General features: G+C 41.5%; 1 protein-coding gene across 1 annotated transcript in view; it reads left to right on the top strand.

Moving 5' to 3' along the window:
* LOC119692209 overlaps positions 1-15,347 on the top strand; it is a 95,161-nt gene that overhangs the window by 78,852 nt on the left and 962 nt on the right. The window contains exons 41-49 of the mRNA XM_048633230.1: positions 7,396-7,493; positions 8,108-8,244; positions 9,455-9,576; positions 10,237-10,378; positions 12,917-13,047; positions 13,452-13,591; positions 13,876-13,983; positions 14,588-14,699; positions 15,138-15,281. Coding sequence (XP_048489187.1) covers positions 7,396-7,493; positions 8,108-8,244; positions 9,455-9,576; positions 10,237-10,378; positions 12,917-13,047; positions 13,452-13,591; positions 13,876-13,983; positions 14,588-14,699; positions 15,138-15,281 — 1,134 coding nt within the window. The remainder of the gene's footprint in view (positions 1-7,395; positions 7,494-8,107; positions 8,245-9,454; positions 9,577-10,236; positions 10,379-12,916; positions 13,048-13,451; positions 13,592-13,875; positions 13,984-14,587; positions 14,700-15,137; positions 15,282-15,347) is intronic.

Here is a 15,347-nt window from a genome sequence, read left to right as displayed (position 1 = left end):
TCCGCCGCTTGGATTTTTTGCACTTGCACCACTCGCTGTATTCTCGTCACTTGTACCACCGGCACCTTCTAAAGCACTGCACGTACCAAATAGATTTAGGTCCAAACCCAGCTCTTCGAAAGACTTGCCGCTGCCTCCTCCGTACATCTTCTGCTGCGTTCTGTAGTCGAGGGTCACCAGTGTAGATTGCTTGAGGCTGTTTCCGTGCTTCGAGAATCGAACTCGAAACAGAGGGTAGTTAATGCTTCTACTGATGGAGTTAGCGGCGAATTGATAAGGCGCGAATAAAGGTTAAAGCTAATTTATTCACAACGAACACTATTAAGTTACAAATATAACAAACTGAATATTAGGCAATAAATATTAATAAGCAAAAGCCAAGCGCTAAGCGAGTAAGGAACTACGTGTATGCAGGATGATCGCGAGCCGCAGTGTGTAGTCCCCGCGCCGGGCCGCGGAGTGGCCGGCGGGCGGAGGTGAGGCAGGCGCGCGGGGGGTCGAGCGAGCCGGTCCGCTATTGTTCTAGCCGGGTGGCGTGATCTGTGCGTATGGTCCAAGCGGCATAAGCGGTAGCGGATAGTGTGGCGGAAGAGTCGCCACAAGATATTAAATCTGAAATCGCGAAAAGAAACTGATTGGTTTCATTCTTCCCTGATAAAAATCCCAATCGGCTGTGTAGTAGATTAGTTCGTAGTATTTTCTCAGTGAGAGTGTAGCTTCGCTGCACATCGTATCGTTTTGCCGTAGCTCCGTTCATATTAATTCCAAAGTACAGTTAAAAGTTCAAGTACACTGTTGAAAGTTATATTATTCTGTCCGTATTACTGTGACCTAAGTGATGTTGATAGTGTAATCAAAATAAGCTCAGTGGTTCCAAAGATATAGCAGTTGTAAAGTCTAGCGCCGAGTGTCTAACGGCCAAATCTCAGTGAACTTGCCCTAGCGGTCATCGCCCCGTCGGGTTCGGAGGCCCTCGTTCATCCTCGGCGCTGTTCGGCCGCGCTCAACCCTCTGCGCTTATCGTGAGTCACCCACCGCGTCGGCACTCGACACTGCGCTGCGCCCGACTCACGGCCTACAACGCTGAGTGTTTATTCGCTGTTCGCTACCTGCTGTTGCTTTACTTGCTTTGCTTATCACACGAGCCAAAATGAACTGTAGGAGTTGCAACAAAGCCATAATTCCAGACGAAAAACTGAACTGCCTGCGCTGTAAGCGCTCCTATCATTATGCCTGCCTTAATATCACACGGGAAGATTTTAATAAAAATGCTACAAAGCTTGCAAAATCTACTCAATGCTATGAGTGCACCTTCGTAAGCGACCGTAGTAGGGGTAGGCGTAACGACAACACACCGGTGGGCAAGCTTACGTTTGATGCCGACATGTCGCAGGATGAGCCTGCGGAGACCACCACAACAATAAGGGCGGACGACTCCATTACCTACGACCGTTTCTCAAGCCTTCTAGAGACCAAAATTGATAGTATAATGGGGCGTATTGTAGAATTTAAGGATGAGATTAAGAAGGAGATGCTCATGTTAGCTAACCGATTATCGGCTGTCGAATCCGAAAATCAACAACTGCGGACTGAACTACAGCAGTTGAAGCAACAGCCGCCGATCTCTCCAGTCGTCAATGAATTGCATAGCACCATTAACGACCTGAAAACGGAACTGAATGAGCGAGATCAAAGCTCTCTTCTTAATGATGTGGAGATCACTGGCCTACCTTAGTTCGAGAAGGAGTCGACCGGTCACCTGGTGATGGCTATCGGTGCCAAGCTGGGCATGGTGCTGGAGGAGCGTGACGTGGTGAGCGCGGCGCGCGTGGGAGCGCGGCGCCCGCCGCCCGGCGAGGGCGCCCCGGCGTCCCGCCCGCGGCCGCTGGTCGTGCGCCTGGCACGCCGCGCCCTACGGGACCAGCTGGTGGAGAACGCCCGCGTTCGTCGTGGTCTCACTACTGCGGACATGGGGCTGCCTTCTCATACCCCCAAACCCTTCCACGTCAACGAGAGGCTTACTAAAGTGAACCGTTCACTCTTTGGAAAGGCTCGGGAGCTAGGCCGCACACAAAGGTGGCGCTTCATCTGGACACGAGAGGGTCGAATCTTTGCTCGACAAAACGACACTTCGCCTAAACATCTGATCCGATCTGATGCTGACCTGGAGTCGATATTTCGAACATCAACCACACGCAATTGATTCCTTATTGTTTTATGTTTTGATACATCTTATTTTCACTGTGATCGTATTATCTTTATGTTTCAATGTACACTGTTCTGGTTTCCTCGCACGAAGCTCCATAATATTGTTATTAGTAATGTCTGAAATTCTGTTTGTTCGTGCTGAATGTACCGAGTTAAATGGTTTTCATGTTAGCAAAAGGGTTCTTTATCATAACGTTACTATGTTACACTTGTCACAATCACAATACTTCAACTACAATTTACACATTTATACATATATTGATACCACACACTGTCGTCTTATTCACTCTTATCGATTCACCTTACTCTTCAACGAATATATATACAGAACTCTAAGTACGCGTACACTTTATGTAGTCTATTTTGCAATCTTATTATTTAGAAATGATTAAACTTAAACGTATTAAAATTAGTTTGTATAATGCTGGGTCACTCGGAACAAAACATGACGAGTTTTTAATGGCTATGGATAATATTATGCCCGATATAATAGCAATTAACGAAACTTGGCTTCAATCCGGCCAGGACGCGCGCGCGCCGGCGCCGGCTGGGTACAGACTGAGGCACCTGCCGCGGCCGCCGGCTTGTCGCCGTGAGCGCGGCGGTGGTGTGGGCTTCTACATCAGGCGCGGGCTCACCGCGCGAGTCTACCCTCATCCATGCTGTCCAGCAACAGCGCATATAGAACAAATGTGGCTATCCATTAATGTCAACGGAACTAAATTGATTGTGGGCACCGCGTATCGTCCACAATGGGTGGCTGTTGATGTTTTCCTGGATACACTTACTGAGTCAATCACCTCATTCTCTGGTTACGATAAATTAATACTGCTAGGTGATTTCAACATTGACCTACTTCACAGTCAAAATAGCTCAGCCAAACTGTTGCAGCAGTTTTTGCAATGCGTAAATCTTAAGAACTACGTAACCGAACCCACGCACTTTACAAGGGACAGTGAAACACTCATAGACATTGTATGTACTGACGCACAAGTTTCACTCGCCGATGTTACCTACATTCCTTCGCTTGGTGCTCATGCCATTGTGTCTGTAGTACTAAATATAAAAAAAGAACGACCCCCGCCTAGAAACCTGACGTACAGACCATTAAAGTCTATGAATATTGACGAATTTAATAATGACCTAGAACAAATTGACTGGAATTGTATTATTAATATTGATTGTGTGAATGATATGGTTATGACATTTAATAATTTATTACTAACTCTTTTTGACAAACATGCTCCCATTAAAACCGTTACTGTTCGTGACAAGCCTAAACCATGGCTCACAAGTAATGTTAAGTACATAATGAAATTAAGGGACGAGACACACAAAAAATATAGCATAACCAAATCTGACGCAATAAAATCACAATACAAAGAATTAAAACATCTCGCAAACGTATCTTTATTTAATGAAAAAAAAGCTTACTTCGAACAAAATATTAATAAATTTGAAGACTCAAAAAAATTATGGAGATCTCTCAAACAATCTGTTCTACCCAATTTTAAAAATTCAAGAGAACTTCCTGAGCAGTTTAGCGACCCGCACGATATTGGTGACCACTTTAATAAGATTCCAGGATCAAATATAGTATCCCCCACTGACATTTTATCCTACCAAACTTTGCGTCACAATAGCTCTTGTTTCACTCTTAATACTGTTGACGAAGCCACTATAGCAAAAGCTATTATGTCCATAAAGACGAACGCCGAGGGTATCGACGCTATTAACATGGATTTAATTATTCAGACACTTCCTCATTCTCTTAAGGCCATTACACATATAATTAATAAATCTATCCAGAGCTCCAGGTTTCCGCACGTATGGAAGATCGCAACTGTGGACCCCATACCAAAGAATAGTGACCCAGCAGACGTAACTGAACTACGGCCAATCAGTATCCTGCCATGTCTGTCGAAGGTTCTGGAGAGGGTGGTGTATAACCAGGTATCAACATATTGTGAGGCAAATGACGTCCTGCCGTCCTATCAGTCTGGCTTCAGGAGGGGCCATAGCACGAACACTGCTCTTCTTGATGTAGTGAACAATATTATATGCTCACAGGATGGCGGAAAGGGCACTCTACTGGTCCTACTCGACTTCTCCAGGGCCTTTGACTGCATCAATATTCCACTTATGCTGGCAAAATTGGTTTTTTACGGTTTTGATGCACAGGCTGTTCGCTGGTTCGAAAGCTATTTTCAGGATAGGACTCAGCAGGTTCGCTTAAAAAGATCTGACGGATCCTCCTACATCTCTAGACCTTACAAGGTCGAACGAGGGGTGCCACAAGGATCAATTTTAGGTCCACTTCTTTTTATAATATATTCGTCTGATATAATAAAATCAATAAAAAATTGCAAATTTCATTTATATGCTGACGATCTGCAAATATACACGCATGTATCCAATAATGATGTTCAGTTAGGAGTAGCGCTGCTAAATGAGGATCTACATAGGATTTCTGAATGGGCCACAAGAAACTGCCTGTTGCTCAACCCTAACAAATCCAAATATATGATACTCGGGTCTAAACAACATATTAAGTTAATAGGAAGCCAAAGACTAACCCCCTTATTCATAGAAATGTTACAATACGTTTTAACTAATAAACTGTTTTGTCCCTCTCCGACAAAGAACAATTTGTTCTTTGACAAAGAGGGACAAAACAGTTTATTAGTTAAAACGTTCTGTAACTTCTCTATGAATAAGGGGGCTAGTATACATATCCATGGAGAACCCATCGCGAGGGTGTCTGAAGCTAGGAACCTAGGTCTCATCATGGACGAGGAACTGCGTTTTGAAACACATGTGGCGGAGCTAGTTCGTAACTGTTTTTACAGGCTCAAGGTCTTATACAATATAAGACAGTTTCTTAATGTCAACATGAGACATAAGTTGTGCGAGACGTTAATTTTATCAAAATTAAATTATTGCATCGGTGTATATGGACCGTGTTTACTACAAAAAACCTACAAAATGTTGCAACGGGTACATAATGCCTGTATACGTTACTGTCTCACTGTACCACCTAGAACACACGTAACACCTTTCATAAATAAAGCAGGGATCTTGAAGATTGAGGCCAGAATGAAGTTACATCTTTCCGTTCTACTGTTTGGTGTCGTAAAAACGCATAAACCAGCGTACCTCTTCACTGAGCTTTCCTGGCGCAACTCGCTGCGTCGGTGTACAGCACCTTTGTTAACTCCCCCTTACCGTACAACAAAATTTCGAGGCTGTTTCAAGTATATGGCGACCAAATGCTGGAACAATATACCCCCTCCCATCAGAGATCTTATCAATAAACACACTTTTAAACTGCGCTTCCGACTTTACTTGCTAGCTGTACAAAAGCAGGCTGCGTAGCTTACGTTCTAGCATTCTCTTCGCCATATACTTTTTCTAGGTGTCACCCAGCAAATTAACTACCACATCACTTGCTATCATTTTCACACATATCACTTAAACTCACATCACAATATATTCGTTTACACATACTACATAGCATACACCCATAATCATTTAACACAATTTATTGTTACATATTATTATATACATACATTCATAACATAATATATAAATATCTATTTTATTTTAGTATAAATATACAGTATTGTGCAAATTAATGTGAACACAAGTGAAAATTTGAAAATAATACATTTATTAGTTCTAGAATAAAAAACCAGAGATATATTAATACAATTTAAGTTGTTTTAATAGAAAATGTGTCTTCCTTGGCTTTTATAACTTCTTCAACACGTTTTGGCAAAGAATCGACATGATTTTAATAGTTTTCTGATATTTACTGGTCTAAAAAACTTGTATGGATTACAGCCTCAATCATTTTAGTTTTTCTTGTGCAATCCGTTTTACGAAGTCTAACTTTCACGATGGCCCACTTATTTTCATTAGGATTAAGTGCTGGTGAGTTCTCTGGCCATCCAAAGGCATGATATCTTGTTGTCCTCGAAATATTTAAGCATAATCTTGGAACACGTGGCATGGAGCCGAATTTTGTTGAAAAACTTATTGACCGTTAGCATCAACTTTTCTTAGTTTGGGGCTGTTTTTCTTACAAAGGTAACGGATGACTTGTGCCCATCGAAGGGATGATGGACTCGCTAAAGCTACAGTGACTTGCTAGAACGGAGATTAGAAGTTGAATTAAGAAAATTTTATGATAACGGTCAATAAGTTTTTCAACAAAATTCGGCTCCATGCCACGTGTTCCAACATTATGCTTAAATATTTCGAGGACAACAAGATATCATGCCTTTGGATGGCCAGAGAACTCACCGGCACTTAATCCCAATGAAAATAAGTGGGCCATCGTGAAAGTTAAGACTTCGTAAAACGGATTGCACAAGAAAAACTAAAATGATTGAGGCTGTAATCCATACAAGTTTTTTAGACCAGTAAATATCAGAAAACTGTTAAAATCATGTCGATTCTATGCCAAAACGTATTGAAGAAGTTATAAAAGCCAGGAAGGACACATTTTCTATTAAAATAACTTAAATTGTATTAATATATCTCTGTTTTTTTATTTTAGAACTAATAAATGTATTTTTTTCAAATTTTCACTCGTGTTCACATTAATTTGCACAATACTGTAATTATAACGTACCACAACACACTTTTACATATTTACTACACACATATTTATGTTTAGTTGAGGCTCCACTCCCACTCACTAAAATTGGTCCTGGCAGAATACCAGCGCTGTGATTATTTAATTATAATCATAGTATTATGCTGAGTCAGAACCCTTTTGCTAACATGATAAAAATACACATGTTGCTTTTCTATCTGCATGTCTTTTAATAGTGTTTTGTGTTTATGTAATCTTAAACTTTATGTTAAAAATCTTGCTGTGTAACCTGTGTATGTGTTGTGTTAAGTAAATAAATAATTTATCTATCTTATCTATCTATCTAAAAGCTACACAGGGATGAATGTTATTAGTGACACCTGGGGTGTCGGGTTTGTGTACCCGAATCTGCTAGATATTAATGCCTCGCCGAGACGTGCGGCAGGTGGATACGCGACTATTTAATATACAAATGTAGAATCCACTCTAAAATCGCAATATCTTACCGCTACACATGCAAATTGTTCAGTATCTTCCATCTAAAATCCCCATAATATTCACTTAATAATCTCCCCACATTGTTACAGTACAACGGAAGCGGCTGCTATAGGCGCGGCTATGCAGGCCGAGGCCAACACCGCCGCGCACTCGCCACAAGGAAACGACAACAGTAGCGAGGGGAAAGGTAATACTCATCATTACTGATCATTATCAGCCATTTTTGATTAGACTCTAGATGTGTGTTGGGAATCAGACAGATAAATAGATAGAATATTCTTTATTTGTACACACTACACACACATGAAAAAAATTACTTCACTACATAACTTAAATACTAACACATATTATGTACAAAGATAGCGGTCTTATCGCTTTGGGAATCAGCTTGCGGTGTACCGTTTATAATAGCTAAAGTCTGCCGATATTGTGTTTAAATTGAGGCAGCCTGTATTATTTCCCAGATAGTAACTACCCTAAGTGATGTGAGTGAGATTTCAGTACACTACTCTTACAATGTATTCTATTTTTATACGAAGCTTACAGGAAATCGGATGTTTTCCCCTTGTTTTCCCTTTGATGGGACCTTTTTTTAAAATGATTTCATACTTCCTAATTTTGTCCAGTTCATTGGCAATTAGAGTATACTTGACAGTATGAATTTGATCGACTGTCAGGTCTTATTAAATCTACTGATACTTTCCCCAGTAGGCAATTTCTGAAAACCTGATAACCATTAACTAAATATACAAACATTGTGCCATAAAACTAAGAATCAAACCATATCTTTCCCTTCCCCAGACAACCACCGCGGCATATCCCGAGGCCTGGTCACCTGGCGGGAAGCGGTGGCTCGCTGCAACACGGCTGCCCAGCTAGCCATGATGATGCAGGCTTTGGAGGCAGCCGTGGCGTGGGACAAGAGCATTATGAAGGCGGTAAGTAGATCCACCTATCAGGAAGCAGATAGATGAAGGAATTGACCATTAAGGGGTGAAGAAGCGATGCCCTAGCGGCTTTCTTCTGCCAATCAGACCAAAGAAATCGCTGCTAATATGGGTATAGTTAGTAGTGGATACTAGCCATGATGATGCAGGCTTTGGAGGCAGTCGTGGCGTGGGACAAGAGCATTATGAAGGCAGTAAGTAGATCCACCTATCAGGAAGCAGATAGATGAAGGAATTGACCATTGAGGGGTGAAGAAGCGATGCCCTAGCTGCTTTCTTCTGCCAATCAGACCAAAGAAATCGCTGCTAATATGGGTATAGTTGGTAGTGGATACTAGCCATGATGATGCAGGCTATGGAGGCGGCCGTGGCGTGGGATAAGAGCATTATGAAAGCGGTAAGTGTGTCCACCAATCAGGTTACATGACGCACGCTGACGCGAGTTCTTCAACCAATCAGAGCACAGGAATCTCTAGTGACCTGGCGGGAGGCGGTCGCGCGCTGCAACACGGTGGCTCAACTAGCCATGATGATGCAGGCTTTAGAGGCAGCTGTGGCGTGGGATAAGAGTATTATGAAGGCGGTAAGTTAATTGGCCAAGCCACATGCAGATAGGAGATGGTAGTGACCAATGAGGGTACATGACGCATGCTGCCGCTAGCTCTACTACTAATCAGAGCACAGGAATCTCTAATATAGGGAGATGTGGGGGTTGATACTAGCCATGATGATGCAGGCTTTGGAGGCAGCCGTGGCCTGGGATAAGAGCATTATGAAGGCGGTAAGTGGGTCTACCAATCAGGTTACATGACGCATGATGCGGCTAGGTCTTCCACCGATCAGAGCACAGGAATCTCTAGTAGTAGCGGGAGTCAGTCGAAAGTAAGTTCATCAACCTATCCACATGCAGATAGGAGATGGTAGTGACCAATGAGCAGTCAAGAGGGATGTCGCTCTTCTACCAATCAGAATCCTTTACTTATTTACTAGTACACTATCTAGCACCCACCTATCAGCGCTTGTTGCATTAAATGTGTCTTCTGCGTTAAAAAAATATGAAGTTATTTGCTTCGTAATGCAACACTACTGGCCCGCCAATCACGACTTTGATGCTTTTTTATCATTCATTTATTTGTATACCAATGAACTTGGTCAACTCCCGTGAATCCTACTGTACTAATAAAACCCTCCTTCTCCACAGAACTGCCAGTTCTGTCTATGCGGTGATGATGAAGACCAGCTGTTGCTTTGTGACGGCTGCGACAAGGGCTACCACACGTACTGCTTCAAGCCGCGCATGGACAAGATTCCGGAGGGCGACTGGTGAGTTTTGTGATGACCCTATACTGTAGTTATGTATGGAACAGTATGTTGCTTGTAGGAGGTTGTTTTATGTAGTAGAGCCGACTATTGGGCAATATTTCTAATCTTTATAATATTTTTATCCTGTGACTTGGTTATTGTTCTATAAAGTAAAACATATTCGAACTTAGCATCGTGTAAATCGTGTTTATACAGTAAAAAGTTTCTCGTGGAAGTGGAATAAAAATCTTTCCAATGAGCACTTTGTAAAATATAGTAAGAGTTCTATGACAGCTGTCAAATCCATACATTTAATCGTGTTTTATCTATCTCTTGATGGTTTTCAAGAGAAAACTTTATTTATGCATGTTAGTTATATTATTATTTTGTTATTGTTGGTACACCGCCCTCTAAATTGTCACTTTGTTTCCGCTATATATAAGGTTGCCTGTAAGAGATCGCCCTCAGCGATAAGGCCGCCTATTGTACATTAGTTCTAGTCTATAAGTATGTGTTTTTTTTGTATGTCTGATTTATGTGGTGTTCAATAAAGCAATATTCTATTCTATTCTATGCATGCGCCATAAGCATCTCAATCATCGTTTAAACGTCATAGCACTCGTGCTACATTTTACAAAGTATAGTAATATGTAGATTCTAACCCTTCCTTTCCTTCACCAGGTACTGCTGGGAGTGCGTGAACAAGGCGCGCGGGTCCCGCGTGTGCATCGTGTGCGGCGGCGGACAGTCCGGACGCAGCGTACACTGCGCCCTGTGTCCGCGCGCGTACCACCTCGACTGCCACTACCCGCCGCTAGCCAAGGTACTGTGCACTCTACTGCACTGACAACAAGGCACACAGTCCGGACGCAGCGTACACTGTGCCCTCTGTCCGCGCGCGTACCACCTCGACTGCCACTACCCGCCGCTAGCCAAGGTACTGTGCACTCTACTGCACTGACAATAAGGGCGAGCGAGCGACGAGCGTCGGGGTCTATGCCCGGCGCTTTACATTTTCATAAATGTCATCGTGGACGAAGTAAGATAAGCAGCTAGTACATGGCATTGTTTTACTAACTTATTTTTTTATTACTTTTTAATCTTTTCTTGTAAATGTATGTGTTGTTTCTGTGTGTGTTAGAAATAAATAAATTTTCCTTCTTTCTTTCTTTCATGGCGTAAGCGAAGCGACGGCTATCCGTAAGTCGGCTACGGATAGCGGTTAGCGATACGTTCGCGACGAGCTTCTCCTGAGGCGAGGCGATTACGTTACGATTCCCATTCGCAGTAGGGAGTTTCATACAAATAACACTGTACGGCTCGAGTTCAAACTCTTGCGTTCCCTTTCCGAGTTGATGTAATGTGGTGTGACCATTAATAGTTAGACTGTATAGGCCAGTCAGTGTCCGATGTCGTATTTTAACAGTGGCGGATTTACAAATTTGCCGCCCGTAGGCCATGAAATTTTTGCCGCCCCTACTGACTTTTGAAATTCAATAGTTAAATCCTGTTATTAGATGATCGTGAACTTAATTATATATTTCTGTCATTGACTAGATTATTTTTGCAACCCGCTATGTACTGAAAGTTTAATTTTGATATAAACAGGTTTATATATATAGACTGTTGTATAGACAAAAAAAAAACCCGACTTTAAAGCGCTTTAAAGACTTAAAACCTCAGCTCATTCTCTAACCCTAACAACTCTTACCAAACATTGTTTTTGTTAAATATGTTTATTGCACTTAACAGTTTAAAAACAATACAAACAATTTCTATTAAAATATGTAACAATTAGTTAATGGTGACAGAAAATAAGTTCAAATAATTTTACACTACTTATTTTCTTCGGCGATTTTAATTTTGCAAAATTATAAATTAAGTATACTGTCATATCAAAACTTTTTCATGAGTTCTGACTATGCACAAAATAGATAATTAAGCCTTTCTTGTCTTAAAGTAGGTCTTAGATAGTATTTACCCCGTTTTAAGCAAGAAAAATTGTCACCGGTGTGCACAGTGTCATGCGAAATGCTATATCAGTTTTGATAAATATGCTCCAAATTATGTTTTTGCAGTAAAAAAGATAGACTTTGTAATAATCCAGAATCTGGTTTTATAGAAATTCTTTCAGAAGAAACGTGGCATTGAAAGTGTAGGCATTCCTTAACTAAATCAGATTCTAAATTATTAGGATATTTTTTTTCAACGTAATGGCTTTTTCCGTTAGGGTCGATGGTAACAATTCACTCATTTTAGTTGTAAAAGAAAACTTCTCGTTTAACTCGTGTGGTAGGCCTTTTGCCATTTCTCTAACTCGGTCGGCCGATCTTCATGGTAATAAAACAATATTAGGTACACGAAGTTGTGGAGAGATGGTGCTCGTGCTAGGCTTCGAAGATCCTGTGTTACGAGTTTTTTATTTTATCGATCTTATTCATAAAAAGTTACGGGAGACCTATAGGCCTGCTATAAGCAAATGTCAAAAAAACTTTATTCATAAACGATCAATAGCGCTAAAGAACTCTCCAACTGATTCGTAAAACCTTGATATGCTAAAGTTGACTGGACCCTACTATACACCTTCCGTAAATCTCCTATTGTACAAAAACATGGCGGCCAGTCAACAGCTGTTCTACTTTATTGACGATTTGACATTTTGTTGTGAGTTAATATTTGCTGAAAATAAGTTGCCATGGTAACGTAATTTTTTTTTTTTTGTGGGTTTTTCTTGGCCACTGCGCCTTTAAGCCAACGTAAACTTTTTTAAGTGCCGCGCCGTGGCTAACATAGATAATAGATATTGATAAATGAATGAAAGTTTTCGCTATTTTTGTTTTTGGTTTCGTCAGACCGGCAACTTAATAGGGTAAATGTCAAAATGTTTGGTCTGTGTAATCAAATAGCATCACTATTGTTTTTGAAGGTTTACGGGACGATTATGAATAGAGATTTTTAAGAAACGTCAAATAGGCTTAAAGTGTTCCGTAGTTATTGAGCTCAGTAAACGTACCTTAAGGTTTTTTTATGAATAAGACCGTATGTTTATTGAAACGCTATTAGAATATTTTAAATTTTATGGTCACATAAATACAAAATTATGCCTCAGTATAATATATTACAGTGCGTTTATTAATCGTTTATTTATATATGGACTATACTGTACAGTTGTACAAGTACAATTATAAAAAAAACTGTTTAAAAAAATTTGCTAAATTTGCCGCCCCTCGAAATCTGCCGCCCTAGGCACTGGCCTTTTTGGCCTATAGGTAAATCCGCCACTGTATTTTAACAACCTCTATCAACTTTCACCCATAGTTAATCGTTTACCGTACTAATCTAAACAACAATCTACCCCCAGAACCCCCGAGGCAAGTGGTACTGCGCGAACTGCGTCTCCCGCGCGCCTCCCAAGAAGCCGAGAAACACGAAGAAGCGGGAGAGCCGGCACAAGGACTCGACCGGCGACCTGGACCACAGCATGGTGCCTAGGTAACCTATGTTAATAGCTAAGTTTTGCTTAGGGTTAAAATGTTTCTCTGGGGGTAATTTTTATTCGAACCAAAAGGGAACAGTTTTATGCGTAGGTTCACCTGTTCCTATGTTTATGGTAATCAGAAAAATGGTAATGAATAAAAACAGATAGAATAGATTGTCCGCTTGTTAGATATGCTATGATCCACAGCTATACCCTGAACATAATTGAAAAGGTGAACCTTTTTACCACTGAATATAATTTTCAAATACCTATGTAACAAAAAGATACGCCACTTTTGCACTTTTTTGTACAGAAGCATGAAAATATTCATACTTACATACTTTTGAGAGCGAAAATTTGGTGTAGTAGGTACCTACTGTAAGTGTTCTAAACGTATTTATTTGTTTTAACCCAACAGTCCAGCTCCATCGCACGCGTCCACGTCAACCACCGCTGAAGACTGTTCAGCATCAGTCACACAGACTCCGGAGAAATGTGGAGAAGGAGACAAGATGGCCGACGTTGCGGAACCAGAGAACGGCATCGTACATCATCCCGGTTAGTAGTTAGAGTATATAAACTATGGAGTTCCACAAGAAAGCGTACTGAGTACAACACTATTTCTTAACTACACATTATTACCTACATATGATTGTGTCATCTATGTATGACAGACCCCCCGACTTTAAGAAGTAGGACCGTACTATTGCCTCTAAAGAACAGAGTTCCACGAGGAAGTACCCTAAGCCCTACGCTATTTCTTATCTACCATATAATTTATCGTGCAATAAAGTATCAAATAAATAAATAACAATTACTAAACTCCATTACATTGTCCTCAGCGCCTCCAGACTTCGAGGAATCCGACGGGCCGTCTCCAGAGAAGCGGCGCGCCACGAGTAGAGCCATGGAGCTGGATGATAGCGGTGAAGCCATGGATAGTATGGACGGTGAGTCACACATCTTCTTCAGCTTATAGCAGTCCACTGTAGTCCGTTCCCAAAGCATGCTACTGGATATGATATATATCTTTCCGCATCCAATATTTACCAGCCACCTTTTGCAAGTTGTCACCCTACCTAGATTATCTAGCTGAAGGGCGTCCTACACTATGTTTTACTAGTAGCAGTCACTACTCTAGAACACGTTTACCTTATCGGTTATCGATTACAGTCAAGAGCCTTATATTTAACTTTGCAACGGATAAACGGGGGCTCCTATAGCGGGTATCACTAAATTAATGAATAGGAAAACACCAGGTCTGCGACTGACGCTAATCTGATTTGACAATCAAGGGATTTTTTACAAACACTGATTATGTCCAAACTATTCAGCCCATTATGTTTTTCGTCCAATATATTACACTAGGCACTTTGTGTTTAAATACAGGGTGATGCAAAAATGGTATAGTAAGCCGGAAAGAGGTCACTCATCAGGGTCATTGCGATCAACTTTTGTTCTACGAACTTTAGAAATTCGTGAAATATTATAACTAGGTACCGTTTTTGCAACACCCTGTAGCTGGGCCGGTATAGCTGGAAGTGAATCCCGCAGTGTACTCCTTCTCAGGCTCGGAGCTAGACGCCGAGAATGTGCCGCTGCTGTCGCGAGCCAAGAAGGAGAAGACCAGCGCGAGGCGAGCCAAGCAGGACCTGGCTAGTTGCAAGTGAGTCATCATGATCAGCCTTTTATCACACACTCTTCGGTATAGTGCTCCTTTTTTGTACGCCAATGTTTTCGATACTGTGTCGCTCTGGTCCTCTGCTTCCCCGCTACCCTGCAGATATCATCGGACCATCTAGCAGGTGGTCTGCCAACAGTGCTTCCGTCTCTAGGCCCACCATTCTGTGAGCGCCTTTGTCCACAATCCGTTTCGGAGCTACGCTACCATAGACGCCTGGACGCGATTTCTGTTAAAATATTATTAAACTGGATCAATAAAACAATTATAAATATGCAGCGTGTTTGTATTAGACGATTGACAAGTGGAAGGTGACATGACATCATAAATGTAGATTTCTTCATAAATCATAAGAACCATTATAATAATTTATTCCACTCAAACCTGCCTGTTACACACTAACCAACACCCTAACCCCCACAGAAACCTGCTAAGCTGCTTGGAATGCCACGAGCACGCGTGGCCGTTCCTCCTGCCCGTCAACACCAAGCAGTTCCCGCAGTACAAGAAGGCCATCAAGACGCCCATGGACCTGTCCACTATTAAGCGGAAACTGCAGGAGGGCAGGTGAGGGATATAGAACTATAACTGCAGATCACTTCACTTAATCACACTCCATACCATCCCCACTGC

The sequence above is a fragment of the Plutella xylostella genome, chromosome 2, assembly GCF_932276165.1.
Source record: "Plutella xylostella chromosome 2, ilPluXylo3.1, whole genome shotgun sequence".
In the NCBI taxonomy this organism is placed as follows: domain Eukaryota; kingdom Metazoa; phylum Arthropoda; class Insecta; order Lepidoptera; family Plutellidae; genus Plutella; species Plutella xylostella.
Note: the sequence above shows the minus strand (reverse complement) of the source record. Positions and strands in the feature narration are given on the sequence as shown.